Source organism: Gallus gallus, chromosome 28 (assembly GCF_016699485.2).
Source record: "Gallus gallus isolate bGalGal1 chromosome 28, bGalGal1.mat.broiler.GRCg7b, whole genome shotgun sequence".
In the NCBI taxonomy this organism is placed as follows: domain Eukaryota; kingdom Metazoa; phylum Chordata; class Aves; order Galliformes; family Phasianidae; genus Gallus; species Gallus gallus.
The window spans coordinates 3093947-3121380 of record NC_052559.1 but is presented as its reverse complement, the minus strand read 5'-3'; the positions used below and the strand labels follow the sequence as shown (position 1 = coordinate 3121380).

At 56.5% G+C, this 27434-nt stretch overlaps 4 protein-coding genes across 5 annotated transcripts; all 4 read right to left on the bottom strand.

Annotated features, from left to right (window-relative positions):
• Positions 1-2187: 2187 nt before the first annotated feature.
• On the bottom strand, positions 2188-13195 carry BSG (basigin (Ok blood group)). 2 transcript variants are annotated; one of them, NM_001198990.3, is made up of 9 exons: positions 13104-13195; positions 9343-9690; positions 7617-7776; positions 6646-6734; positions 6037-6167; positions 5559-5832; positions 3929-3953; positions 3535-3598; positions 2188-3091 (listed from the first exon to the last, which is right to left on the bottom strand). In NM_001198990.3, the coding sequence occupies exons 1-8, from the start codon at positions 13183-13185 to the stop codon at positions 3541-3543; spliced, it is 1167 nt and encodes a 388-aa protein (NP_001185919.1). In that variant the 5' UTR covers positions 13186-13195; the 3' UTR covers positions 2188-3091; positions 3535-3540. The 2 variants fall into 2 exon arrangements, with proteins under 2 accessions (NP_001185919.1, NP_001185921.1); NM_001198992.2 differs by lacking the exon at positions 9343-9690.
• A 2780-nt stretch (positions 13196-15975) lies between these two features.
• Positions 15976-21224, bottom strand: CDC34 (cell division cycle 34, ubiqiutin conjugating enzyme). Its single transcript, XM_423237.8, has 5 exons — positions 20920-21224; positions 17771-17857; positions 17075-17172; positions 16821-16955; positions 15976-16353 (listed from the first exon to the last, which is right to left on the bottom strand). The coding sequence occupies exons 1-5, from the start codon at positions 21094-21096 to the stop codon at positions 16143-16145; spliced, it is 708 nt and encodes a 235-aa protein (XP_423237.2). The 5' UTR covers positions 21097-21224; the 3' UTR covers positions 15976-16142.
• A 310-nt stretch (positions 21225-21534) lies between these two features.
• On the bottom strand, positions 21535-23513 carry TPGS1 (tubulin polyglutamylase complex subunit 1). The gene is made up of 2 exons (XM_003642859.6): positions 23158-23513; positions 21535-22975 (listed from the first exon to the last, which is right to left on the bottom strand). The coding sequence occupies exons 1-2, from the start codon at positions 23454-23456 to the stop codon at positions 22444-22446; spliced, it is 831 nt and encodes a 276-aa protein (XP_003642907.1). The 5' UTR covers positions 23457-23513; the 3' UTR covers positions 21535-22443.
• Positions 23514-23806: 293 nt separating this feature from the next.
• MADCAM1 (mucosal vascular addressin cell adhesion molecule 1) lies at positions 23807-27062 on the bottom strand. The gene is made up of 5 exons (XM_040653703.2): positions 26905-27062; positions 26130-26396; positions 25726-26034; positions 24816-25436; positions 23807-24390 (listed from the first exon to the last, which is right to left on the bottom strand). Exons 1-5 carry the CDS (start codon positions 26951-26953, stop codon positions 24266-24268), a joined length of 1371 nt encoding a protein of 456 aa, XP_040509637.1. The 5' UTR covers positions 26954-27062; the 3' UTR covers positions 23807-24265.
• Between the last annotated feature and the right edge of the window lie 372 nt (positions 27063-27434).

The following is a 27434-nucleotide window of genomic DNA, read 5'->3' as shown; positions in this document are numbered from 1 at the left end:
GCTGCTCAACCCGCGCCCTCCGTGCCAACGGACGGCCTCGGGGAGGAGATGCCCCGAGGGTTCGAAGGACGGAGAGCCCGGGATCGGCACCCAGCGGGGCGGCTCCTGAGCGGCCGAATATAACGGGCGCGGAGCGGCAGCAACGATCGGAACCCGGAGCGGGGACCGGGAGCGCTGCTGCGGGGTGAGAGGGTGAGCGCCGGGCCGGAGCCGCGCAGTTCTGGCACCGCCGGGCAGAAACCCAGCCGGGACTGCGAGAAGCGGCCCTTCCACTGAAACTTCCTTTGCTTCTCATTAAGAAGGGCAGATTTCTCCCAAACGCCTCCAAGCGCAGCCTTCGGGATGAGAGGAGCGCTGGGAGAGGTTCAGGTTGGACGCTAGGGAAGAAATTCAGCTCAGAAAGGGGCCGTGGATAGGGACAGGCTGCCCAGGGAAGCATTGGGGTCACCATCTCTGGAGGAGTTTAAAAGCACGCAGGTGTGGCACTGAGGGATGGTGGGGATGGGTTGGGATGTGGTGATCTTAGAAGTCCTTTCCGACCTTAACGATTCTATGATTCAGTGCCCCTCCTGCCCCTGTCTGATCCAAACCCCCCCCATCCCTGCAGTCACACAGAGCGCTGCATCCTGACATGAGCAAAAGGCGCTGGGACAAATAGGGTGGGAGCACCGTGGGATATTCAGGGCAAGGAGCAGCTGAGCAATGCAGGACAGACACACGGACACGGGACAGCAGCCCGGCAGAGCGCAGCACGGAGCCACACATCCCATCTCTCACGCTGCTCCTCACCCATTGCCAGTCCCGAGGAACAAAGGGCACAAACAGAGCTTTGTGCTGCAGCCCAGGAGCTGGGGCAGGCAGGTCCCACAGTCCTCAACAGGGAAATTAAGCCACACATGGATTTTTTTCTCCCCCCCCTCCCTCAGGACAGCACCCATAAGCACGAGGCCGGCTGTGCCAGGGCTTGCATAATGCACTGACGTGCAGCACAGCCACACTGCATGGTCAGCCCGGGGCACAGGAGCCGGTGACACTGGGACAGCAGCAGCATTTTGGGGAAGGCCCTGGGCTGCCAGACCTACAGGCACCACAGCACTAAGGGCAAAGCCCTGCTGTAATTATCCCTCCCCAAGACGGGGTTTGACTTCATAGCGAGGATGCAGCTCATGCAGTACGAAAGCCCAAGCAGCACTTCTGCAGCTGGGAGCACCGAGCATCAGTCCCAGCGCAGAGCTGCACACAGCAAGAGGAGCCCCCAGCACGTGCTCCCTGCAGGCAGAAGCTTTGCACCTTCCCTCACCTCCACGAGAAGGAAAAGGGAAGCATGTGATACCACAGCAAAGGCAGCAGCTGGGAGTCAAGCAGCCAGCCACGCTTTGCTGCTTCCACCAGCACTTATCCAGCCTGCCCTCACCTGCCTTTCACTGCAGGCACTGATCAGACCCAGCAGCTCCCCAATGCACAGCTCTGCCAGGACCACAGGCACCAATTGCTTTCCCTACAGGTATTCATGTGGTTGTTGCCAAGTCCATCACCTTTAGGTATGCTGATTCCCAGCCTGAAGGCTCTGGAAACACACAGATGACATTTGAGAGCCTTCCAGGCTCCTGAGCCTTTTGCTGGTGCTTTTTGCACAGCAGATGCTAAGGAATGAACTATAACTCAGTGCCCCTACCTGCGCTGTAGCCCATTCGCTCATCCAGCCCTGCTTGGCCAGGAAGATGAACATTCAGGCAGCTGAGATCCCAGATCAGAATCTCCAGGAACCCACAGGGCAAAAAGCCAGAGCTTGCCTGGAAAGGCAGCCACAGTGCTCATAGCCCACTCTCAAGAGGTTGGTGTGCACTTCCCTTTGGCTTGCCTCCATACTGCACACAGCGCCCATCAGCTCCAGCTGCTGCTCGGAGCCACAAGTAACCACACAGCAGGGCAAGACCATGCCTATCCCAAACACAGGCAGGTCTGCAGCAGCGGACAGTGCTCCTCAAGAAGCACCACTGACCTCCTTTGGGAAGGGTTTGAACACATCTCCGTGTAAGCAGTGATTAGAGAGCAGAGCTGGCAGCATTCTGGGAGCCAAAACCTTTGTGTGCTCCATGAAGAGCTGCCAGGCAGGGGTCAGAGCAGGCCAGCAAACCCAGGGGGCCCAACCAGGAGGGAAGAGAGAGACCAGAGTCCAAACCAAGATGGAAAAAAAGAGAGGAATCATCTTTATTCGTGAAGTGTGTTAACAGATGGATCAGCTCAGTGCTACCCAGCAATAAAGAATCCTCTGAGCATTACCTGCTCTCAGTCTTTGTCACCCAAATGTGAACAGAACACAGTGCAGACCCCTCTCCTCCCCCAGCACCACAGCCCCAGCATCTGCTTACTCCAGTGTAGCAACTTGAGATACCAGCAGCCACTCATTAAATGAGTTATTGCTACTCATTGCTCAGCCAACACCCAGCTCTAACGCTGCCTCCTGGTTGCCTGCTTGACTGTAACCACCCAGAGCATCCCTGGGGGAGCTGGCCAGGAAGCAATTACAAGCCATGCAGGTTGCTCCCAAGCCGTGCAAAGATGCACCTACACTCTGCACTGGGAAAGACCCAGCATTACCTTCCTAAGCCCATTGGGAGATCAGGTCATCCCCACAGGTTACTACAGCAGTTTCTTCCTGACCTGCAGCACACAGGGAGCTGTGATGCTGCTGCTCCCCACACACACACAGAGGCATTGCAAAGTAATCCTACCCAACACACACACAGCTCTTCCCAAAGGTGAGAAAGAAAGCATCACCCCACCTACCCCCTCCATATCAACATGAAGAAATACATCTATGACAGCAACCCAAACTACCAAAAAAAAAAAGGGGATTTACGCTTACAGGTAGAAAAAAAAACCCTCCCACAGCTCTCTTTTATTGTGTTTTTTTTTTCCAAAAAAAAAAAAAATAAGGTGTGTTTTAGATTCTACAACTTAATTTCCTGTAGAAAGTGAAGTAACTGAACGGCAAAGGACACGCTAAGCATTTCCTGGTGCTATTTTACCCCCCCCCAAAAAATCAGAAGAAAACAATGTCCAGACAAGTTCTTCAGCTCCACGTCACCTGGCACAAGAGAAAGAGAAGGCAATTAGAGAACCCAGCGAGGCTGCGTTGAGGGGTGATGGAGCAGCACAGGACAACAGCTGCCTTAAGACAAAGCTGTGAGCTCAACCCATCCCATGCTGGAGGAATCAGGCAGCCCTGACCCTCCCATGCTGTAAGCCCAATGCTTTATTCCGTGTCTCTCCCTCTGTTCCAGCAGCTTTGGCAGTTTCTTATCAGACTCCTGCTGGCCTGTGCCTGAACTCCATAGCAATGCTTCCTTCCCCTCCCCTCCAAACACTGCACTGCAGTGCGAGCAAAGGCTCTTCTCGATGAAGGACCCCCATCTGCACAGCCCCCTATAGGCAGCAGGATGAGGCCTTGGCTGCAGGGAGGGGACAGCTGACCCAGAAGGTCCCCAGGGTGCCCTGAGCCAGCAGGTGCTCCTCAGGTGCAGCACTGACCTCTGCTCAGTTAGCATTCCTCTGGCGGACGTTCTTGTCCTTGTGGTTTGTGGCATTGCTTTTCCTGCAAGGAGAAAAGGGGAGATGGAGAAAGCAGCACCAAAGCCCAGCCCTATCCCCCCCCTCCACTGGTGTGCTTTGGGCTCAAAGAGCTGGGTGAGATAGAGCAAGATGAGGTCACCTTCCAGAACAATCAGTTTTTGGAGACGTTTGTGCTGTTCTAAGTAGTATTCTGCTTAGATAGAGGCCACATTAAAAAAACATGGAGGAAACATCTCCCAGGAAGCTCCTGCAGCAGCCAGCTCTCACATTCAGCTAGCTCTCCTGCTCAGAGCAGATTCCCCAATGAATGCAATCTGGCAGTACAAACTAAACCAAAAAGCAAGGCACTTACAGTGGTGCAGAGCCTCCATCGTCATCTTCACATCCGGGACAGCACAGGAAAAAGAAAGAAAGAAAGAAAGAAAGAAAGGTGTTAGAGAAGAACACACCTTAAAGACATCTCTGGATCTTCCACTCCTTTGAGCCCCAGGGCTGAGCAACCCAGGTGGGTTACTGGACACAATGGGCACCACAGTCTGCACAGCACTGAACCCACATGGTTGTTTCACCAGGGCCTGGGAGAGCAGGGAGGGCTTATCAGAACACCACAGCCTTGCATGAGCTTTAAGCTGCCTCTTGCCTGAGCTTGGACAAGGAGCAAGCTTAGGCATAAGCTCCTGTTATGCAGGAGGCTTCAAGTACAGGGCTTTAAGCATCAATAAGCCCTCGTCCTCCCCACGCACGCTGTGAAAATAAGACCAAGTACACTGCACACCACATTGTTGCTACGTGGAGCTAAGAAGACACCGAGTCCTTTCACCAGCTCCTTGCAATCTGCCACTTCCCCTCAAGGCTCCATCGCCTCTGCAGCAGAACAGCACTGCTCTGAGCACCGGGGCTGCCTCGGTCCCAAGATCTGCACACAGCTGGTGAGAGGATGATGCAGGAGCACAGCTGGAGCCATCTCCCAGTTCTTACCAGTGAAGTTTGTATCCAGCAGCAGAGGAGGAAAGAGCGGAAAGGTAACACCAGCAAGGTTGTGCCATACACAAGTTAGACCCTTCCCACCTCAGGTAATAGGGAATTGCCAGCCCACAACCACATGCCTGGGGGACAGCATTTGTCTGAGCTGGCCCAGCACGCCCCTTCCTGCCAGCTCCTCTCAAGAGGGGCAAATCTACAGTGATCTGGGGGGGGGGAACACAGCTTTACATTGCTCTGTTGTATCACATACAGAGCTGTTTCCTCGCCCACAAGCCCAGGTTCTCAAGTGCTGATGAGCCAGAGGGTGGGAGGGCATCGGGACCTTTCAGCATCACACGTCCCGTCTTCATCTGTTAGAGGATCCCCTACAGCTCTGAGTGATCAGCACTCAACAGAACCTGGACCCAGCTGACGTCAGCAGAAGCCAAATCATCCTAGGAACCAGTTGTGGCTTTTCTTTGCTAAGAGACACAGCTACACGTGAGACATCTGCCTTCCAACCAGGCCTGTCAGAGGGAAGGGATTCACTCATAAAGCTGCCTCCAGTTGAACTTCCAAAGCCCCGCAAGTCAGGGGAGGAACATTTAGTTCTACTCCCTCTGCTTCCCCCTCATAGGGGCTCAGTGCACTCGATGTGTGCTGCTCCCCAGCCAAGGGCTGAAGCAAGCAGGAAGGATACCCAGCATCTATACTTCATTGTTAATGGGATCAGATAAGGAAGGAAAAGCTGGTTAACACAATGAAGAATTCCTACTGATAAGGAAGGGGAGGAACCGCGTTCTCTGAACAGATTAAAGATAACACGATGCACATGGAGGAAGCCCCCAGGAGTCAGGATGTGTGAACCTGACAGCCCATAGCAGCTTCATGAGCTGCAGTTAAGCTAAGCCTGGTATCAATAGAACCACTGACACAGCCTGCTGGTTACTGATTGGTTTCTCCAGAACCCACCACCTGCCCAGCATCCCCAGGCAGATTCGACCTCAGCCACCTCTTACCATCAAGAACCTCATCTGGCTTCCTCCTCTTCTCATAGATGAAGATGATGGTGACGAGAACCAGAACTTCAGCCACGATACCCAGGAAGGGCCAAAGAGCTGCCAGGCGGCTGCGGACGCGCAGATTCACCGTAGCACTTCCAGAGCCCTTCATGTTGGTGCCATTGCAGCTGTAGTCACCCATATCCTGCTCGATGTTCAGTTTGAGAATGCGAAGCTCTGTCTTGTTGCCAGTGCGTGAGATGTTGTAGATGCCAGCGCTACTCTCAAGGGGCTAGGAGGGAGGAAAAGAGAGCATCAGGGCTGGCACAAGGGGAGCTGCTCGCTCACCACGCAGTGCTGTCACTACAGAAGCCCTCCTCGCCACGGCACTGAGAGCAAGGATAGCCTGACATGCTAATTCTAATAGCAAGAGGACCTCTGCCCTCTTGTTGGTGAGTAGGGGGGGGGGGGGGGGCAAAAAAACTGCAGCACTTACCACCGTTTGACCGCTTTTGTACCAGGCCCAGTGATCGACAGGGGGGTAGGAGGGACTCTTGCAGGTCAGCACCCCCACGTCCCCCTCGTTCCCATGCTCAGACTTCTTGTATGCTACGACTTGGGGTTCAACTGCAGCAAGACACAAAGAGATGAGTCGCCTCCCCGCCAACGACTTGTACTCCTTGCAGCCCACCCAGCCAGCATCGAAGCCCGACCACTCCTAAGGCTTCCCTTCAGTTTAAGGAGCTCATTAGTGGGTCCTGACCCCCATCGTTCGCCCAACATCTGATGTTTTCAAAGAGGAAAGCACACCAAGCTGCCTCGGGAAAGGCTCAGACGGGTTGGACCAGTAGGTGCCATCCCCTCCCATCACTGCTGTGGGAACACAGACAGTGGTTACAGTGAGGGCTTCAGGCTGACCCTACGGATGCTTCAGCTGCTTCATAAAATGGAAATGCCTCATAGAGCACCTGATAATTCACAAGCAGACACTGAAGCCTTACTGGTAAAGACCAGAAGCATCTGATCTACCAAAAGGAAGACGTTCAGGAGAGCACAGCTTCCCCACCCCCCCTCCTCGGCCACAGAAGCAAACTGACCAGGTTACCTTCTATAGACACGTTTCCTTTTGCCACTGGGTTTGTGTTGTAGATGCATTCATAGACACCAGAGTGATCTTCTACCTTCCCCTCGATCCTATCAAACAAACAGGCCATCCTATGAGCACTCCGTTGCTGAACCTGTCAGCAGTGCAATTGCAGATGTACAGAAGCAGATCCCTGTAGGACACCTGAACAGCACCCTCCTCTGCAGGCAGTTTCTCCCACCCCACACATAGCTGATGCAGCATCGTGCACCCTCTGCAGCCCAGCTCTCTGCCCTCCCCTCCCTGCACGTTAAGGATCTTTGCAAAGTTGCTGCAGTGAGATTTAGTGGATTATGCTGACTGCAACAAACCCCTCATTCTGCAGCTCCCTAATACCCAGCTCTGGAAGGAAGGAGCCAGCAAAGTTTCAGTCCACGGCTGCAATGGGACAACGGACTGTTTGTTAGCTCTGCTGCACACGGAGCTTCCCACTTCCAAAAACCACTCAGCTAAGGAATTGAGGTCACACGAGGGAGGCTGGGTTATAAATACTTTAATCCTTGTTCAGCTCCCTGTTGCTATGGGGAGACAGGCACGTCGGCACTGCCATACAAAAGGACATGATGCCTCTACAGCTGCTGGGTCAGTGCCAGCCAGGCCTGACTGTAATCAGAAAGGAAGGCTCGCTGCTCTGCCACAATAAGGCCACTATTCCCACATCTGCTCAGCCACAACCTGCAAACGCTTTCAGAGCAGGCAACTCCATTGCTTGCAGTGCAAGAGCAACCTGCAAGAGCAGGCCGATGCACATCAAAGCGGCGCGCAGAGAACGCTAGAGTGTGCTGTTCCACGTGGCCTTATGGTCTAAAAGACCATTGTTTTGCAAGGCTGCAAGCACTTAGGTTCGGGATAGGGAAATATTAAGCATCCCCAGCTTAAAAAGCAACGGTTGTGTGTAGATTCCTGTCTGCCCTTTTGCTCCTGGCACTTACGTGTAACTGATGTAAGAGCTTGCATCGCTCTCGTCTGTCTTCAGTACCTTGTCTCCCAGCATCCATTTGTGACCCTTGATGAGGGTGGGAGGTGCACTTATGTTACAGCTGAGGACCACCTTGTCAGCAGAGCTGCTGTACTGCCCTGTGATCACCGGACCTGTTTGTGAACAAATGCAGAGAAGTTAACATCTGCTATTCGTGAGGTCAAGCACCTGTCCAAGAAACCTGGATGTAAAGAGTTAAAAGACCACAGCTCCTCGCCTCCATCACTTACCTGTGCATCAGTTTCTCACTAGACCTGATGGATGTTGCCAACACGGGAGGCTTACAGGCCAACAAGAGCACCCCTAGCAACACTGGGGTGCTGAGCTACAGCTGCTCCCAGTGGGGCAGAGCTGCTGCTGTGCACTGTGGGCTGTTGGAAACCTCCTGCTCAATGGGTGCAGCTCCCAGAGAGCTGAGATCTCCACCAGGGATGGAAAAGATGGAAAAAGCCCTGCTGGGAACAGCAGCACAGCTGTCTGCTTTCAGAGGCTGCCTGCTGAGTGCCAGCACCTCCCACAGCCTGAGCAGATCTATATGCCTGCAGGCAGCGTAACCTATGGCAGCTCAACCCCTCTTTGGGAGGGGGGGGGGGGGGGTAATAAAGCCCTTATACAAGCAGTGCGTGCATCGACTGATGCAACCCAGAAAGTTGCAGCGAGATTTCCCTCGAGGGGAAAAAAATCCAACACACAGAACCACAACTCCAAAAGGTCCTGGAGCCCCATGTGCCAACAAGCGGTAAATTATGCAATACGAGATGACTCAGACATGGCTCCTCAAAGGAGGCACTCCGACAGCTGCCATTAGAACCATTCCACAGCCCCTCTGGCACTATGTTTCCTACCCTTGCAGCCATCCTCGTCTCCAAGAAGGATGCATTTCTGCACGGGGCTAACAGGCATTTTGGTTTTCTGCCTCCTCACATCCCCCTGGAAGAAGGTTCTGCTGGGCTTTTGCATAGCTTACGCTGGAGAGAACACTATTATGCTTCATGACAAAGCCTCAGCAGGATGTTAGATCCCCTCTTAGGTTTCTATTAGTCAGAAAGCAGCAGCCTGTTGGCTCTGGAAGCAGGGGGGGAACCGCTCACATCCAGAGCACAAGCAGCTCCCCCACACTCAGCGTCGCACACGGACACGGCCACTTCAAAAACGGTTGCACCACCAGAAACTAAAAGCAGCTTTTGGGTCCCGACAGCTCGAATCACTAAGCAGGAAAAGGGAGCTTAAAGCAAGGCTGCTGAGAGGAGCAGAGGCTGCACGAGGTGCAGGGAAGGGCTGGTTTGTCAATGGTGGTTAGGGCAGACTCTACGAGCAGAACTAAGGCTCTTACATCAGCACTGGGGCACGGAGGCACTCAAGGATAAGCAGTACAGTCCACGTCTTTGGCTCCACAAAAAAAAAAGGCACGGGATGACAGGATGGCTTTCTGGTTGGGAACTCACAACCCTTTTTGAGCAGGGCCAGTTGAGGTCAAGTCAGAGGTGGTGGAGGAGATGACAGCAAGGGAAGGTGGGGAGGGGGGGGGGGTTGGGGTCGGGGGAAGCCTCTCGGTTCTACAGCCGGGGTGAGAAGGTGGGGGGGGGCTTTTGGGAGCCACGGGTGCAAGGGTGAGCATGGCAGGAGACTCAAGACAACGGTGTCCGAGCAAGTGCCAAGGCCTTGGGATGGCCACTCACGTTCGATGACCAGAACGTTGGCCTGTGAGCGGATCCACTTGACTTTAGGGCTCTTCGACAAGTGGTTGCGATCAGGGTCGTTGCTTGCCCTGCACTCATAAGTGCCCGAGTCGTCGCTGGTGAGGTTTGCGATGTAGATGGTGCTGGTAGAGTGCAGGTTGTAGGTGGCGTTGATTTGGACCCGGTCCTGCCACGCGCCATCCCAAAGCTGAGCAGAGGTCTCATTGGGCTCGTTGCCCTCAAACCACCACTGGATCTCAGGGATGGGGCTGCCAACGGCCTCGCAGTGCAACTCGACGCTGTCCTGAGTCAGTCTCCTTTGAGACAGTGGTGACTTTATAAAACCAGCTACGAGTTGAAGAGGTATTAGTGCAAAGTGTTAGTGCAAAGCAAGAATCCAGCTGCCACGAGCAAAAAAAAACCTCAGCCATTGAGTTTGGGGCACAAATAATCCTCAGATCAGCTCCTGCCCGCTCTCCATCCCCTTATTCTATGGCTCTCAGTTGGAGCTGTTCCATCACCAGCCACATTTCCTATTGCAGGACCCAGAGAGCAAGCCGTATTCCCAGCTATGCAAACGGGGATGCTTTCATGCTTTCTCCTCTGCATCTCATTGCAGTGAGGTGTCCTCCAGGCCTGGGAGAGCAGTGAGGCCACACACACTGCATGCACACAGCCAGCCCTGCCTCCCAGCAGCAGGAAAAGCACTTCCCTGCACGCATCTCTATGGGTATGCTGAGCATGCTAAGCATGGTTCCTTGCTGTAACAGCACCATTGGAAAGTGGTGGGGGGTATCTGAAGTATTGCTCCCTCCCCACAAGTCCTGCTCCAACCTCCCCAAGCTGAGAGCGTTACGAGCCATGCTGATTTCACACTGTGCAGAGGCATTTCTCACCCCTCATATCCACTGTCAGACAGCAAGGTGAGACTTTTCACCCTGGGCAAGCCAACTTTGCAGAGGTAAATCAGTAATAAAAAGGCTAAAACCAAAGCATACGGTGTGTTTATTGACTCTAGGGGTCCTTGCCTGAGAGCAGACAGTCCAAAGGTTGCAGCTAAAGCAATGCAGGGCTCTGACAGCTCAGCTGCCAAACACCTCCAGCAGCTATCAGCCACATCCAGCAGCCCCAGACTGCCCAAATCATCACAGCACAAGGGGGGAGAGAGGGGCCCTGGGGGGGGGGGGGGGGGGGCAGGAAGGGTGGCTCAGCCAACATCACACCAGGAAAAGGCATTGTGGAGTCAGGGCTACTTACGTGACAGCCCCAGTGAGGTTCCAGAGGAACCAGGGAGGTTTGCAACACGTATTTCCTGCAGCTGACTGTATGCTGCTCTTCCCAGAACTGCCAGCAGCAGACGTGCAGAACAAGAGCATCCCCAGGAAATCAGTTTGCTGTTATTAAGCACTCAGGTTTGGGGCTGTTGTTTGTTTTTACATGCCTTAGGACATTTCATTGTGCCACCTCATGGCTGCTTTTGAGAGCACAGAAACAAGTTGGCGTTATGAAACCAAGTTTCCTCGAGGCAAATACAAAGGAGCCTGCAAGGTCTGTTTCTCAAAGGGAGATTTAGCTTTCTATACTGAAACTTCAGGGGTTTGCAGGGCTAGATGAGCCTGGAGAAGCAAGGAGAGCTCTGACCTCATAGGATACAAGGCAGCTTCAGCAGACAGCTGATATTTAAAACCAAGGCTCCTTAAAACAGAGGTCAGAGCAGCCTGGGAGGCTGCTGCTATTTCATGTGTCAACAACAGCACTGCAGTTTACTTCTAAAAATGCACCGTTCAGAAACACCTTTGCAGCAGCTTTCGTTTCCAAGCCACGAAAGGACTACAGAAACATAACAGGGACAGCAGAGCGATGATCCTGAATTGCTTTGTTTTTAAATGCAGGCGATGGAGGAGGTGCCTGAAGCTTTGGAGTTGGTTTTGTGCATCACACTGCTGGGATTAAACGCTCCCAACCACCTCATTGCAAAGAGCCACGGCATCAACGGCAGCACATGTAGAAGCCTGTCCCTATTAATTACAGCCAGACTCAAAAATAGGGGCTAATGAGCAGCAGTGGGTTTGCATTCTGTTTCTTTATGGGGTGTGTGTGCGTGTGTTGTACAGTTACAAGGTGATTACAGCAGGGTGATAAAACAAGCTGCTGCAAGGTTAAGTGCTCTGAGTTAAAGGGCACTCGGTGCAGTTCAGAGAGGCTGCAGAGCAGATCCTGCTCCAGAAAGTGCTGAACACGGAGGAGAAGTTAAACCCCCCCCCCCTCCTTTACACCTCCAGTTGGTTGATTTGAAGAGTAATCTCTGTCACATTCCGGCCAGGAAAGGGGCTTCATTAAGCACATCCTTTACACTGCAGATCTAACAGCAGCTGCCTGCAGGGCAAGTCCTCCCACCCAGGTTTGCAGGGCTGGAAGCAGCTTCACCACACTTTGCCCTGCATCATGCACTAAATCCTTTGTCAAAAACAAAGGAGGAAAACAGGACCTCCCCCCCCCCCCCCCAAAGGCTTACATCCCAAACAGACCCCAACAACACCCAGAAATCAGCACATCCACACGCAAGAGAGTTAAACAGCCGCAAAGGGACCCCAAATTCCTATGCACTCATACATCCTAAAGGCAGCATCTCCACACGTCGGACCCAACTTCGTTATCTGAAGGGTTTGCTCAGAGAAGAGGGGGAAAAAAACCACAACGAGGGCAGGAAGTTCCCATTTAAACCCTGCCTGAGGGCACACACAGACAGGAGGCAATCAGTGCCCGGTCCCATCCATCCAGCCCTGTATAGAAGGGATCGCTGGCTGCAGCCCCGGGCTCTGGGAGTAAAGCATCCCTCCATCCTCTCTCTCCTGCTCCCTTAGGGTTAAAGCCGTTGCAGGGGGAATTTCAACCTGTTCTTTGCTGTAGGGGAATACCCGGGCTGACATTTCTGCCCCCGGGCTCCACCGAAGCCTCCAACGCTTGGATCCCAATGGGAACACCGCAGTAACTTTGTAGCCTGAACGCAGCATCAATGTTGCAGCATCGCAAAGGCCGGACCCAAGCTCGGATCTGCATCAGGGCTGAGTCAGAATCCTCCGGGGAAAACCACAAACCCCGCGGCCCCATACGAACCCCGGCCACGTTTCTATGCCGTGAGATAAAGAGGTGAGAAACGGCAGCGTGGGCACAGCGTGGAGCTGAGAACGGGAGGACCCGGAGCGATCCGAGGGCACCGGGCACAGCACCGACTGCTGCGGCGGGGGATTACCAACTTAAGCTCCATGTGAACATCCTTAAGGGTTCAGCGCCCGCTATTCCTCCCCTAACCCCGGGCAGAGGGATGAGTTTTAGCCCGTCGTTTAACGCGGGCAACTCGCAGTTGGGAGCGGCACCGCTCCGTCCCCGCCGCTCCCGTGGGCTCCGTGAGGTCACGGCTCGGTCGGAACGGAGGCGGAGCGGCGGCACCGGACCAAGGGCAGCTCCCCCCACCCCCGGCACGGCCCGGCTCGGCTCAGCCCCGCCCCGCAGCGAACGTGCCGCGCCGCAGGGAGCGGCCCCAACCCCACGGGGAGCCCACCGACCCCCCCATGCAACCCATCCCCCACGGCTGCCGCGCCCCGGGCCGCTCCTAAGAGCTCATCTCCCACCCCGGAGCTGCGGACCCCCGGACCGGGCTCGGAGTGCCCCCCAACGCTCAGCACCCCCCTATAGAGCTCACATCCCAGCCCCATCCCGCTTACCCTCTCAACCCCCGCCCCGTCCCCCGGTGACCGCACCTGTAGCATCGCCGCCGGCCGCCAGCGAGCCGAGCACGAGCAGCGCCAGAACCGCGCACGGCACGTCCGCGCCCGCCGCCATCTCCGCCCGCACTCCGCGCCGCCCCGCACCGCCCACTATAAGCGCCGCGCCGGGTCACGAGGGAGGGAAGGACGGTCCGGCGGGACCACGCCCCCACCGGCGCACCCGGCTGCCAATAGCGCCGCCGCTCAGGAGCTCCGTCCCGCCCCCTCAGCTAGATCCGACCAATCACAGAGAAGGGCTCGGAGAGCGCCTTTCTGCCTCGCGTCCCCTGCGGGGAGAGCCGGTTCGGGCCGGTCCAGCCGAGGCTCCGCCCACCTCGCGGCGCGCAGCCAATGGGGAGGCGCGGCGGCCGCGGCCCGAGGGGGTGGGGCAGTGCGCGGCCCCGCGGGGCCGAACGAGGCGCGCTCCCGTGCCGCCGCCCGCGGGCGCTGCGAAAGGGCAGAGCGGCGGGGGAGGAAAACGGAGCGCGGTCGGAGGGAGCCCGTCCGGGGAGAACGGAGTAACAGCGGCTCCCCTTTGCTCTCCGGCTGACCCCAACCTGCCCTGCTCGGCGTGCAGCACGGCACGGGGCGGCCGAGATCCCTCCCGTGTACCGAACGTAGCGGGGATGGGGAGGGGCTGTGCGTAGGGCCGGGCTGGAGGACCCCATTGAAACCTCCCAGCCGTCCTGGGAGCGAAACAGCAGCGGGGATGGGTGGAGGAGCCCAAAACACCCACCCTGCAGTGCTGTAATCTGCCCTCGAACCTCAGTTAATCCTCAGTATTTCTGGCCCGGGGTCTCCTCCGTGCAGGGGGACCTGCAGGGCATCGGGGGCAGTGGTTGTGCTCAGGGAATGGCAGCTGTGGGCTGCAGGTGGTGACCACCGCCATCGGGTCCCCCCATTAGAACTGAGCGTCCCCACGGCCACACCAAAGGCAGCGGGGTGAGCCGGGGCCACGGCTGAGCACATGGGAAGGGAACCAAGCAGTGCTTCCCCAGCCCAGGGGGTGAGGCAGAGACAAAGCAGGCCTAAGAACAACAGCAGGGCTCCTGCCAAGGCAAACGGGCCGCCCAGCACGCCAGGACCTGGCTGGCACCAATGGGCCCCCGGCTCTCAGCCCAGACAGCATCTTCCATTTGCTCTGGGTTACGCTGGGGCTCGGAGTCGCCGTTTCCAGCCCAGCCTGATAAGCAGCCACACACTGGGGCAGGCGATAACACAGCACGGGCAGGTGCTCCAGCTCTGACCAGCAAAGCAAGGGGCCCTTCACAGGGCAGCAGCTCCGGCCCTGAGCCCCCTTCCCCCACCCCGGGCAGTGACTCTCAGCTGAGCCAACCCTGGAGCTCACACCTAACAGGGGGCAGAGGTTGCAAGGGGAGGGGGGGGGGGGGGGCAGGAAATACTCAAACAATGCAACCACTGACGCCATTCCCTGCAGTGCTCCCTGCGGGGAGATGCCTGTTCTTGTAAACTCTTTAACCCTCCTGGAGTTCCTCTTCCCACCAAAGCTCTGCGTCCACACACACCACGTCCTGCCCGGCTGTCCCCTCCCATCCGTTTGCTTTGCTCTCCTGCACTGCAGGAGCCCGCAGACACAGCTCCAAGCCGAGCACCCAGACTGCCTCTAGGTAGGATACACACCTGCAATGCACAGAGCAGCCCCTAGGGAAAGGAAAGGGGTTGGTTGATGTGGAAGCTGGCTGCAGCTCAGGCTGGTGCTGCCCTGTGCTAGTCCCGGTAAAGTGATAATAATCCTATCCACCTTTTAACCTGATTTCCTAAGGCTGCAATGCACGTGCACTGACCATGTGCAGGCGCAGCAGTCAGTCAAATCCTTACCCGGTTTGCACAATGTCAGGCAAAAGGAAGTTTTGCTCATTACTGATTTGAGATGGAGGGGGCACAGAGGCCCCAGCCCCAAGAAACGAGCAGCAGTGCTTTCCCCCTCCTCTCCTCCCCCCCCCAGCCCAGCCCAATGAGGCACAGGTTGGAGCAGGGCAGAGGCCAACGCAGCCCCAGTGAGGCACACATCCCAGCTGCTCCTGGCCTGCAGGCTTGGGGTGCTGCCCAGCTGCACCCACATCAGAGAAGCCAGCAAGAGACCGGGCAGCAAGAGGGCACTTCTCCAAGTTTAGGCAAATGGGTGCTGCCTGGGCAGGTCTGGGGCACAGAGTTGCCTGAGCACAGCAAACTCTCTGAGTTAAAGCCTCCCTGCTCTGCAGAGGGAAGGAGGGATGAGAGTTACCCCCTCCCGCCCTCCCAGCCCCATATGAAGCCTTTGGCACAGGCCTGAGCTCACCCAAAATTGGCCTCAGGCACCCACACAGCAGTTCCCTTAAAGTACTTTATTAAATAGTTTCCAAAAAAAGAGAAAAACAAAACAAAACAACAAACAGAAGCAGAAAGACTCAGAACTATCCCATCCCCTTAACTAGTTAAAAGCTACAAATGGCCCAGGCCTGTGCCCTAGCAGTGTGGGAAGGGCAGAAAAAGGGTCCTCCAAGGGACAGTCCTGAGCTGGGCAGGACAGCTTTGCCCCCAAGGAAGGGGCAGCTGTGCCCACCCTGCAGCCCTTCCCATTCAGACAGCTTAACGGCTGTAGAAAGCCACACCAAATCTCACATGCTTCCTACCAAAGCGACCACTCACCATCTTCACAGCCTCCACAGAAAGCTGATCACGTCCAAACAAGGGGCAGACAACTCCAGCTTCCCCATAACTCCTCAACCCCAGCCAGAGGCACAAGCTCCCCGGTTTTTGTGCATTTGCAAATGCCCCCGACACGACTTTCCCACTCCCACCCACCCCCACTCAATGAGTTTATAAAATAGGGTTTGTTTCTATTTTTGTTTTTTTGCCTTTCCCCCCCCCCCCCTGCAAAGACAGCGGTGGGGTTTCCTTTACAACAGCAGAACAGTCTCCCTGTGAGGTAGAGTTAACTTCAGGGCTGACAGATCCTAAATTCAAACCAGTTCATCCTAGTTGAGGTAAAATTCAGTAGTTTACAGCACTTCTTGCAGTGCCAGAGGGCCATCAAGATTCCTCATTGCCAGAGTCATCCTCATCGCCATAGCAGCTGTCTGCTTCCTCTTCCATCTCATCATCCTCATAATAGTCATCATAAAAGAGGTCTGAGCCCTCATCTGGGGCTGGAGTCTTGGTCTTCACGCAGTACTCTGCCAGTGTGGTGGGGACCTTCACGCCATCCCGTTCAGCATCCACCTTTGTTCCCAGGACTTGCTTTCTGGAGGGGGAGAAGCAGGTAGGGTGAGGACAGGGGCTTTGCACAGCACAGCACAGCTTGGGGATGGAGGTGACAGCGCTCTTTCCCTCTCGTGCACCAGCTCACACTCACCACACAGGACTGGGAGCATCCCGTGCTCTGAGGGCCCCTCTTGACATGCCAAGGCTGGCCAACCTCACACCACAGACCCGGCAGCAATGCAGCGCTGCATACCCACAGCCTCAGCCTTAGAGCTGAAAAGAGCCAGGGCTCACATCAGCAGCAAAGCTGGGCACGTAACACAGCCAAACTGCTCCTCAAGAGCCGCACTCAGAGCCAGAATCCTTCTACCCAACCAGCCTGCAGATAAGGCTGAAAAGGCTGTGCCCTCAGGATCTCACTATCCCAAGTACAACACAACCACAGCTCAGTAGGCCCTCTCAAGACTACAGGAGTGCTGCTGGGTCTCAGCCCAGCTCCCCACGCACCTGATGATGTCTGTGTACTCCCGATCCTTCCCTTTGCTCTCCTTCCACTTGCGGTACATCACAGAGGCATCCACATTGGCTGGAGAAAACGTGTTGGGTTCATTCAGCAGTGAGATCACGCTCAGAAGAATGGTCCTGGCAGCCAAGAGACACGGGCAAGTAAGAACCAAGGCAGGTCAGCAGCTGCCTGCAACCCAATGGATGCCAGCAGCCTCCCGTGGGTCCCCACTCGCTCCCCCCACTCCTGCCCATACCTCACATTCTGTGTGGGGTTCCACCGCTCGGATGGCAGCTCCCCACTCTGTGGGTCATCCACTGGTGGGTGCAGGATGGAGATGCAGACATCACCGGTCTGAAAGTACACAGAAAACCATCCGTAGGGGCTGCTGCCTCAAGCACTTCCCAGAAGCAGCTCATCCTCTGTCCCAGCACCCTCCTGGCTGCTCTTCCCTTTGGCTTAAGCCACGTGAAGAAGTCCCAGCCTGTGCTTTTGTTACCTTGGATGGGATACTGAAAGGGGCTGACCCTACCACGCCGTCTGCACCCTCAGGCATTGGATTAGCACCCTGAGGCTGCTGGTATGATACAGATGGGGCTGCCAAGCCACCAGCTGACACTGAACACGTGCTGCAGCCCTCCTGGTGCTCCTCAATGGCTTCAGACAGCAGCTGCATCACTATGGAGCCCAGCAAGCCACTGCTCTGCATCCACCCTTGGCTCAAGCACCATGTCCCTGCTGCATGAGCATGGAGCCCTCAAGCCTGACTAACCTGGAACAAGTTCCAGGGTAGGGGACAGGCTGTCCAAGAAGCCTGTCAGCTGTGTTTCCAATACCAGGCACTAAATTCTAAAGGTGCAGAGTTTCCAGTGCTGTGCTCACAACAAGGGCGTGATAGGCACATCTTTCCCTGTCTGTACAAGAAGCCCTCATGCTGTCCCAGGCCACCTACCTCATAGATGTTGGGGTGCCACATTTTGGTCAAGAACCTGAACGCAGGGGGAGAATAGGGGTAGTCGATGGGAAATCGGAGACGGGCCTGCAAGGAAATGACAAAAAGTCATCACTGTCAGTTTCTGAAAAGGAAGGGAAGGAAGCCACATAACTCCTACTACCACCAGGGTAAAGGAGCCACCATCAACCCCACTGCACTGCAGATACAGTCTCTGTGCTGGCTGGCAGCCACTGGGAGGTGAATTGCTTTACTTGTGCCACTAGTAGGTGATCAGGGCCCAGCTACCCCACTTCTCAGGCCTGGCCTAACCCCAAAGGCCCACATGCTTGCAGTCAACAAGCCTCCGTTCTTTACATCACATCAAGGAGGAGAAGCAGACCGATGGGTGAGAGCAGAGGCATGAGCAGTCAGCAACCTGCAGCAGAGTCCAGAGGCTGCTGGCACGACACATTGATCCTGCTAAGAGTGGAATGCTGATGCTTGGCTACAGCAGGAAGAAAACAGCGCTGAAAAGAGGGGAGGGGAGCCACCAAGGTGGGCAGCTCACGTCAAAGGCAAAGCAAGGCCTGGAACGAGTTTGCAGGCTGGAGGGGGCAGAGGAGCTGCTGAGCACTGGTCACATGTTCCAAGCAGAAATAGCAACCAAGCTGCTTGGCAAACAAACAGGCACCACCATGGGCAACTCCCCGGATGTTTTTCTCACCTAACCCCTTGAGAAACAAATTCCACCTCTGCTAGCATTCCCCATCCTCCCTACTTTTGCAACCAGTGCCCTGATACGCAGGTCTGTCCCATCTGGCTCACCCATGGTGGGCAACAACACAGCTTCCAGGGGATCAACAGCAGTGATGCAAGGGCTGGATGTTTGCAGGGGGGTTAAATGGGACTTGAGGCAATGCACCCAAACAGAACTAGCACTGTGAACCCCAGGCTGCTCCCCTGTTCCTGGCACAAGGGGCACAGCTATAACTGGGCGACGAGGAAGAAGACTGTTTACTCTTCAGAGCTTAACAGGGAAGAGGCATTGGGTGTTTGGCTCTCTCAGTAACACACTGAAGCTCTAAAAATAGCTCAGCAACACTGAAAAAAGAGACCAAGTCTAAACCAGCCACGCTGCATAGATAAGGCACTAAAAATAAGCGTGGACGAAGATCACACAGCAGCCCACGTCCACTGCCAGCAGAGACAACTGAACACCAATTGGGCTCTCCTGCAGGCAGCGGCCTACATGAATGAATTGATCAAGGCAGGCCAAGAGAACAGCCTCACTGCTGGCCTTTGAGCAAGCCTACAGTGGGCAGAGGAGCATAGCGGCATCTTCATCCTCCCTGGAATGGGGTAACAGCCACATTTTGGGCTTTCTGGGCGTTTCCAGGCTCTGAATGCAAACTTCCTGAATGTGGTTTAGTCACTGTTACCAAGAAAAGCCAACAATCAGAGACAAGAACAAAAACAACATGAAATTCAGCTTTGAGACACAAGGAGGCTCTGCTCAGCACAAATCTGGTGGTAATTGGGGATCGTTGCTCTCATCCCCTCTAGGACAAGACCTACAAACCCAGTGCAGGCCCTGTTAAGAGCAGCCATTGCAAAAGACACTTTGGCTGTTTCTGGAATTACAGCTTTATGAATACACAGCACCGCCAGCTAACAGCCACTAAAAGAACAGCAGAGATGGACATGTGGTCACATCCCAGCTACCCAGCCCCAAATCTGGCCTTGGGTCCATCTTCTGCCGCTCTCCATGGCACTTCACAGGGGAGGTTGGGTCCTCTGCCACAAGCTGACCTCAGTGCAGGTCATGGGAGCCTCGTGAAGCCCTTTTCCTCCAGCCCTTCACCTGCCTGCTCTGCTCCATGCAACGCACAAGGGTGGAAAGAAGCAGCGAGAATGGAAGCTGGGGTTAAAACGTTTTGTGTGCACACAGAGCTCCACGTGGCCCAGGGCAGCACAAACAACACCAGGCCCTGCGCTGCACTGGGGCCAAACAGCTGAACTTGGCAGAATAATCCCCTTTGTTGTCCAAGGATGAGAACAAAACCATCCACAGGCAAAGCACTCCCCGAGGGGGCTCTGGATGAAGCTGTGCTTTGCTATACGCGAATGTGCAGATGCTGTCATGGCCCTTCTCTCTCACATAGGTCTCCTCTATCACCACTTAGCAGAACTGAGCCTGGGAACACTGCAACACAAAACAAGAGCGTGAGCTGCTGAAATGTGAGAGTTCAGAGCCTCAGGTAAAAGCTACAGGGAAAGGTGTCAGTGAAGAGGGAATACCTCACTCTGGAGCATCAGACTTGATGACCCCCAGGGTGACTCACCTGGGCACACCCCCACCCTGCCAGCAGAGCAAGAGACAAATCAGCCCGAGCAGAGGAGGCAGGAAGAGGAAGAAAAACAGCTACACGGGTTGCACAACTGGGAAGAACATGTACACGCATTCCTCTTACAGGGACTGCGCACAGTCATGGCAAGCACTCAAAACCCCAAAAGAAAAACAACACTTGCCCTACACCGAAGCTGCCTGAGCCACGCATCCCACACAGCACAGAGTCCTTTGTCCTTTGCCTCCAGGCTCGGTGGTGATGCCTGGGGTCCCCTGGTAGAGGGAACGCACAATCCCACGTTCTCTCTCCCACACCCATAGGCGGAGATCGAGGGGGGAAGAGGGGAGCAGCCTCTGGGAGTGCCAAAACCCCCTTTCCACGACGAGAATCCTCGTGCAATTTGGCAACAAACAGCAGCACTTCAGCTCCCTTTGCCCCTGCTGGCAGCTCCTCCTGCCAGACCCCCACAAGCAGCCCAACTCCATAAGCCACAGCGTCCAAAGGCCCCAGCAACAAGCCTGGCCAGTTCCCTGGTCCTCAGCACCCCTCACGCTCCCTGGTAGCTGCCCCGAGCCACCCCCAACTGCTCCCTCACACCACAACCCACACCTGGGCCCTCCCCGCTCCCCTCAGGTCTCTCCCCTCGATTCTCCCGCACCTGCATCCCTCCAACAGCACACGCTTCCCTTACCCCCTCCTAACCCCAATCTCCTCAGCCCAAACCCACACACCGAGCATTCCCTGCCACCGCAGCTTCGCCCCCGCAGGACGCCGGTTCACCCGACCCTGCAGGCTGCCCTGTGCCTCCCAGCCGCTCACCTTGAAGTACCCGCCCTCGTAGTAGGTGTTGGGGGGGCCAAAGATGGCCACCTCCCAGTTGTATAGGTCCCCCTCGTCCACCAAATTGACCCGAAACCCTTCCACGGGCTCCTCCTGCAGCCCTTTGAGCTCCAGCAGCAGCGCCTTCTGTGAGCTGGGCACGAGAGACCGCGCCATCCCGATGACCCGGGTAGGCCGTAAGTGAAGCCGGGGACTCGCGTAGGCGCAACAGCGGCCGCAGGAAAGAGCGAGGGGGGCGAAGGGAGGGAGAACACAGCGGCAGCTCCGCGCGCCGGTCCGAGCGCAGCCGCGCAGTGCATCGCGGGAGCTGTAGTTCGCTCGGCGGAGGCGGGGCCTGATCGGGCTCCGCCCCCTTGCGCCGCTCGCCTATCAAAACGCTCCGTTAGGAGAAGGGGGCGGAGCCTGCCTCGTGCCCCGCCCCCACAGTGCCCTCCGCCTATCAGAGCGCGAGGCCGGGGGCCATTTCCCGGCAGCCTCCGCGCTGAGGACCACGTGAGGGTGGCCGTGGGTTAACGTGCCTTGTGGTCCTTTAACAAAGCGCAGCGAGCGTGAATGCTGCTGCCATTGACGCCAAGCTGTAAAGAAACTGGAAACTAAAAATAAGACAAAGCTTTAATGTCTGGCAGTAAATCAATCATTGCACAGCATAATTAAAAGAGATAAATACAAATAAATACTTGTGCGGCTCAACACGCCTCAAAAGCAAAGCGACCTCTAAAGGAATGAAGTTTGTTTTGTCTTTTGGTGCTTAAAGTCCCACATCAGCAGTTTCCCTTGGGAAAATCAGCGTTCAAGTATGAACCTTCATCTCCAACACTTGGATTGCAGAGCTGGAGGCGGTTTGGTAAACACAGAACAAGGAAAGAGCGAGAGCAGCTGTTTGCCAACAGCTTTCCAGCACCAGCAAGCAGCTCCTCCCAGCCAGCCACATATCTTCTATGCATTTAAAACGCTTTGTCTATCAAGTAATGCTTTATTTCATGCTTCACGTCAACCCTATGTTCACCTGTGAGTCCTCACGATAGGCTTCATCCCATACTTCAGAGGTAGGGATGAAACCAAGCCAAATGTAAAGGCAACACTCCTCATTGAAGCTGCACAAACACAGCTTCGTCAGGCCTAGAATGGCACCACGGGATAGCTGGAGATCCAGACCCACAGTTAGTTCACTCTGCGTTGTTTTTAATTAGTAAAACTGCCCAACAGTTTACAGTTCCCACTTAATGCCTAGAAAAGGTTTTCTGATGCCAGCTGGAAATAGAGGAGCTACATTCAGGAGAGGCACACCAGGACATGGGAACACCAAGCTCTAGAGGTGAGTGGGCACTGGTACTGCTCAGAGCAAGAAATGGAGCATGGAAATCAGCAGTCTCTCAGGGCTCACCTGAGTCGCTCACCTGAGCCTCGCTGCCCAGCCAGCTTCAGGGAGTAGAGCCTTCTCCACAGCACAAAGTGCTGCTTGAAACACGCAGGGAATCCAGCAAACGTTATTCCCACCTGACGTTACTCAACGGGTTTCACTTTTGCAACGAATAAAGCCGTGGCTTTCTTCAGGAATTCCTCTCTGCTCATAGTGGTGCTGAGCTTCCTTTCCTGCAGTGCCCGGTCCATGGCCAAGGCCAAGCAGTCTGGCCCCAGCCTGGAGCCTGCCTCCAGATAGCGGACAGGCACCGAGAGGCCGCTGGCTCCCAGCGCCTCCTCCAACGTACACAAGACAGCCTGGCAGACGCTCTTGTCTGCCACACCGGCACCGCTATCCAGGACATCATACAGCATCCGTGCCTTGGTCACAAACTCCAGCAGCACAAAGCAGGTGAGCACACCGTAACGGAAGACGTCGAAGGGCACGGCCTCGTGGTCCCGGCACTGCACCCGACGCAGCAGCTCGGCAGCCACCTCCTGGGGTGCGTCCCCATGCTGACAGATGCGCCGCAGCAGCTCGCTGTACAGCCGCCCATCCACGCCCAGCCTCCGCCGCCGCCCGCCGGCCCCCAGCACCTCGTAGGCCGTGCTGATGTTGTTGTTGAACGCCGTCCTGCCGCGACACGGGACAAAACACAGCCTCAACACCGCAGCCAACTTACAGCCCCCCCCTCCCGGGACTACAACTCCCAGCGTGCCCCGCGCGCCCGGCAGGAGACGAGTAAGGCGTCGCTGCCGCGGGGCACGCCGGGAGTCGTAGTCCGCCGACCGCTCCCCGCCGCCTCTCGTCCGCACCTGTGGGAGTGATGAGCCAGGCGCACGTACCACAGCGCCCGGGACAGGCGCTGCATCGGCCCCGAGAGCTCTGCGGCCGCCTCGCCCGCCGCGCCGGAGCTGCTCAGCACCAACCGCTCGAAGTAGTCGGCCAAAAAAGAGACAGGCTCCTCCGGCCGCGCCTCCAGCACCTTCAGCAGCGCCTCCCGCACCATGGCGGTGACGTCAGCTTGCAGCAAGAACTCCGCCTCGTCCCCCAGCCCGCTGCCCGCCGCCGCGGTCGGGGTGACCGCCGCCCGCCGCTTCTCGTACGTCGCCATCTTATCTGCAGGCGGCGAAGGCGGGTCCCAGCCATCTTGGTGCGCCGCTATTCCGCTGAAGCGGGAAGCACCTGTGCCGCCATCTTGAGTGCTGGCAGCCAATCCGTAGGCGAGGAGGCCGTCGGGTCTACGCCCGTAATTGTCCGGCGCACCCAATCAGCGGGCGGAAAGCGGTTGCCATGGTGCCGAGAGCCGCCGTTGGGCGAGGCCGCAGGCCGCCATCTTGAGCGTGGGCAAGGAGCCGCGGCTCTGTGAACTGCAGCAACTGCGGGGCTCCTCGGCTGCCGCGGCCACCCCGGGCAACGGCCAGGGGAGCAGAGCCGTGTGGGGACTGAGTCAGAGCACAGACACAAATTAAAGCCCTTTTATTGAAAGTCACGACGCTGCTGTTATCCACCCAGCACCGCGCATCCATCCCCACCTCCTCCTCCTACAGCCTGAGGGGGCTGCGCTGAGCGGGATTCACCGCGGGCTGCAGGCCCAGGACTGCACAGCCCCATCCATCCCAGCCCTCACAGCCCCATTCGCCATGGGTCGGGGCAGACTGCCCTTCCCCAGCCCTGCTCACACACACCACGAGCTCTCAGTGCCCACCTGCTGTCAAGGACTGCAGCAGCAGCCCGGCCAGCTCTGTGTTGTCAGCCCTTGGGCTGGAGCTGCTCTTCTGGGGGCCTGGAAATGAGCTCCCCCCGCCCTGCTGCCTCTGGTGGTCCTAACGCTGAAGGTGGGCTCGGCTTCCTGCGTGGCCAGCAGCAGAAAGGAGGATGGCAGGAGCTGGGGGGGGGGGAGGAATGGGGCAGCCTCCGCCCTTAGGACATGTCATAGTGGGATTTAAGTCGTTTCCACAGGCGACGAGATACGGCACCAATCAATATCAGCCCCAGGAGTGAGAACACTGTCCCCACAGCTATGGGAAGGATGGAGCTGGATGTATCTGCAAAGGCACAAGAAGGACGTGGGCTTGCAGGCCCCACCTCCCACACCCACAGCCCCCCAGGTTTGAGCAAATCACATAACAGTAGGGTTGGAAGAGCCCTCACAACCCCCACAGCCCTTCTCTGCCTTGGCCTAGGTGCCCTCCCCCTCTCAGGGCCCCATCCATGACCTTAGACACCTCCAAGTTCTCCCCATCTCTTGGTCAAGCACTTCTTCCTAATACCTCACCTAAAACCCCTCTTTTCTGGTTTAAATCCATTCCCCCTTGTCCTATCGCTACCTCCCCCCTATAAAAAGTCACTTATCAGCTCCCCTAATATACCAGAAGGCTGCAGTGAAGTGTAACACCCAGCATGGCGGCAGCAGAGCCCAAGGGATGCATGCAGGGGGGACGGGTGGGGGCTGCAGACCCCCCCCACTTACCCTCAGAGACCACCAGCTGCATGCTGACTGCTTGTGCATGGCGGCCCAGCAGGATGCACTGGTAGTGACCTTGGTGATGGGGCTCAGCCCGGTCCAACCATAGCGTGGAACCACTGCCCACTGCCTCCTCCCGGTACTGGGACAGAGCCACGGGGGTGTGCAGCCAACGGACGGAGGCATTTTGGGCACAATGTGCCTGGCATTGAATGCGCAGAGCTCTGCCTCGTGTCCCATAGGGAGGCAGCGACCAGATCTGCAGGCTGCAGGTGGGTGTTGTTACGTGGGAGTCCGGGCTGCTGCCATCCATAGCTGCCCCCTGGGTGGCTGCAGGGCTCACAGTGCCCATGCTGGGGGCTGTGGTGCTGTCCAGATGCAGCGATGCTGTGCCCACTGCAGGGTCCTGGTGGTGCTCAGGCAGGGTGGGTTTGGATGCAGTAACCCACTCTGTGGGGGTCTCAGGTCTCTGTGACACAGCGTTCAGGGCTGTGCTGGGTTCCTGTGGTTCTGGGGATGGCACTGTGATGGCTGCAGGCCCAGTGATGTTGTGGATCGCCGTTGTGGGCACTGTGGTGTGGGGGCTCTCTGTGGATGTGACCACGGCCGTTGGCTGCTCCGTAACAGCTGTGAAAACAGAGGATCATAAGCAGCCTCAGAGGCAGATGGTGCCACTGTGGCACGTTGTCCCCAAGGGGTGATGGCCACCTCTGCCCACACTACATAAGCACAGCAGCAGGGAGCAGCACCAATCAGCACCCCAGCATGACAGCAGGGACAGGAGGTTGACAGCACAGCACAAGCAGGGAGAGCTGTTACCCTTCCTGTTTTCAAGCAATGCCAGACAGTGGAGGAGGGCTCTGGCAGTGGGAGCATTGTAAGAACCCAGCTTTCCAGCTCCATCCCTGGTACTCACCCCTACTGCTCACAGGAACGGGTGCCACGCGGGTGAAGGTCTTTGACCCAATCCTCAGTGTCAGCTCACACCTGAACACCACCCCTTCTACCACATCCTCCCCTGGCACCCACACTGTGGTGGTAACATCAAATAGTCCCTCATCGGTCTCTGTTTCTTCAAAGACATCCGTCAACAATTTGTTCTCCCGGTACCAGCGGAGGTTCAGCTCTTCTATGGGGTACACATGCAAAGCTGAGCAGCGCAATGTGTATGGCTGCCCCGGTATCAGTTCTTGGTCTACGTTGAGCTGCAGCACCTCCGGGAGAGCTGCAAAGAGAAACAGCCGTGGGAAGCTGTGAATCTCAAGGGAACGGCAGGACTTTGCAGGGGGAGCCCCCAGGTGAAGGGGTGGGGATGCTTACAGTAGACCTTCAGGTTGGCAGTTTCCTGGTAGCTGATGTCACCGCAGGTGCCCACGCAGATCTTGATGCCCTCAGTGGCCACTTCGACACTGCTGATCTTCAGGATGCTGTGGGTGAGGAAGGTGTCGATGCTGCCCAGGTTGGTGTCCAGCCCCTTCCACTGCACGGTGCCGTCTGGGCAGGGCAATGAGCAGTTCAGCTGCACTGCGTCTCCGTACTGCACCACTGGCTCCTTTGGCACCACCACCAGCTTGTTGGTTGGCCTCCCTGTGTGAAGGAGAAGGGACTGCAGGGGTCAGAGGAGGGAACAAACACCAAACAAGCAAAGCAAACTTAGGTTTCCTGCTTGCTGAGCAGTCACACTCAGGCACCACTCAGCTCTTTTCTCACCACCACGAGGGGCGCAGCTTGATAGCGATGATTCATTAGAGCCAACGTTTCCCTGGCAAAATCCAGCCGGGGTCTGCCAAATAGCAGGCATCACCTCCTGCTTGAACTCCTTACCACCAAGGCTTCCCAGCTATTTGGTGGGTAATGACCCCAAACACCTTTTTTCCCCCCTCTACAGCTTTCACTGTTCGCCAGTGCTGCTGCTCCCCTGGCAGCAGGGTGGTGCACTGAAGCAGGGATATATGCCATCACTCACATGCCAGCCATGGGCTTCACCACAACGGGAGCAAGGAGAAGGAGCACCAAAAGCAGCACGCAGAGCAAAAGCATGGGGATCTCAGCACAGCCAGACCCACACAGCCCGGGTGAGGGGTCAGGCACTCACCACTACAGCCCCACAGCAAGCTGATGAAGAGGAGAGGAGCCAATTCCATCACCCACAGAGCCAGCCGCCAGGCAGGGCAGCAGCAAACGGTGGTTTTTCTTCCTTCAGTCTTGCTTGGAACGTGTGCTGCCGATTGGGGTTTTCCTCTTCTGTCTGCCAGCCCCCGTCCTCAGCCCTTCTTAACACCCTGTAAGATCCGCCCCTGTGAGCACCATCCGGGGGCCCCACAGCCTTCCCATCAGCGGGGGTATTTCCAGTAAGGGTTTCCCCATTTTACTTTGTGTTTGGTGCCCACCCAGTTACACAGCCCTGTGCCTATGGGATCATCCCCTGACCCTCACATGGCTGCAGGGCTCCCATTGCCTCTCACCCCCCCCCGACAGCCCCACTCAAGCCAGGACTTGGTCCCATCCCAGCTCCCTCTGCGCTCCAGCTGGCCTGGATAGCACATCTTCCAGAAAGCAAGAATCTCCCTAAATCACAGGGATCTGAATCCTTCTGTGCCAAGAGGTTAAGTGCAATAGGAGGGC

Bases quoted from the DNA above. Each gene is read 5' to 3' on its own strand.
- BSG (NM_001198990.3), bottom strand. From the start codon at position 13,185: ATGGCGGCGGGCGCGGACGTGCCGTGCGCGGTTCTGGCGCTGCTCGTG. The intron at 5,833-6,036 runs GTAAGTGCTGCA...CCTCCCTCCTAG, and splicing joins ACAAAAGCGGTCAAACGGTG to CCCCTTGAGAGTAGCGCTGG. The intron at 3,954-5,558 runs GTAAGAGGTGGC...CCGGATGTGAAG, and splicing joins GCCAGATGAGGTTCTTGATG to ATGACGATGGAGGCTCTGCA.
- CDC34 (XM_423237.8), bottom strand. From the start codon at position 21,096: ATGGCGCGGTCTCTCGTGCCCAGCTCACAGAAGGCGCTGCTGCTGGAG. The intron at 17,858-20,919 runs GTGAGCGGCTGG...ATTTCCTTGCAG, and splicing joins ACGAGGGCGGGTACTTCAAG to GCCCGTCTCCGATTTCCCAT. The intron at 17,173-17,770 runs GTAGGTGGCCTG...GTGTACTTTCAG, and splicing joins GGCACCCCAACATCTATGAG to ACCGGTGATGTCTGCATCTC.
- TPGS1 (XM_003642859.6), bottom strand. From the start codon at position 23,456: ATGGCGACGTACGAGAAGCGGCGGGCGGCGGTCACCCCGACCGCGGCG. The intron at 22,976-23,157 runs GTGCGGACGAGA...GTGTCGCGGCAG, and splicing joins CTGGCTCATCACTCCCACAG to GACGGCGTTCAACAACAACA.
- MADCAM1 (XM_040653703.2), bottom strand. From the start codon at position 26,953: ATGGAATTGGCTCCTCTCCTCTTCATCAGCTTGCTGTGGGGCTGTAGT. The intron at 25,437-25,725 runs GTGAGTACCAGG...CTGTTTTCACAG, and splicing joins CGTTCCTGTGAGCAGTAGGG to CTGTTACGGAGCAGCCAACG. The intron at 24,391-24,815 runs GTAAGTGGGGGG...GTGCCTTTGCAG, and splicing joins GCAGCTGGTGGTCTCTGAGG to ATACATCCAGCTCCATCCTT.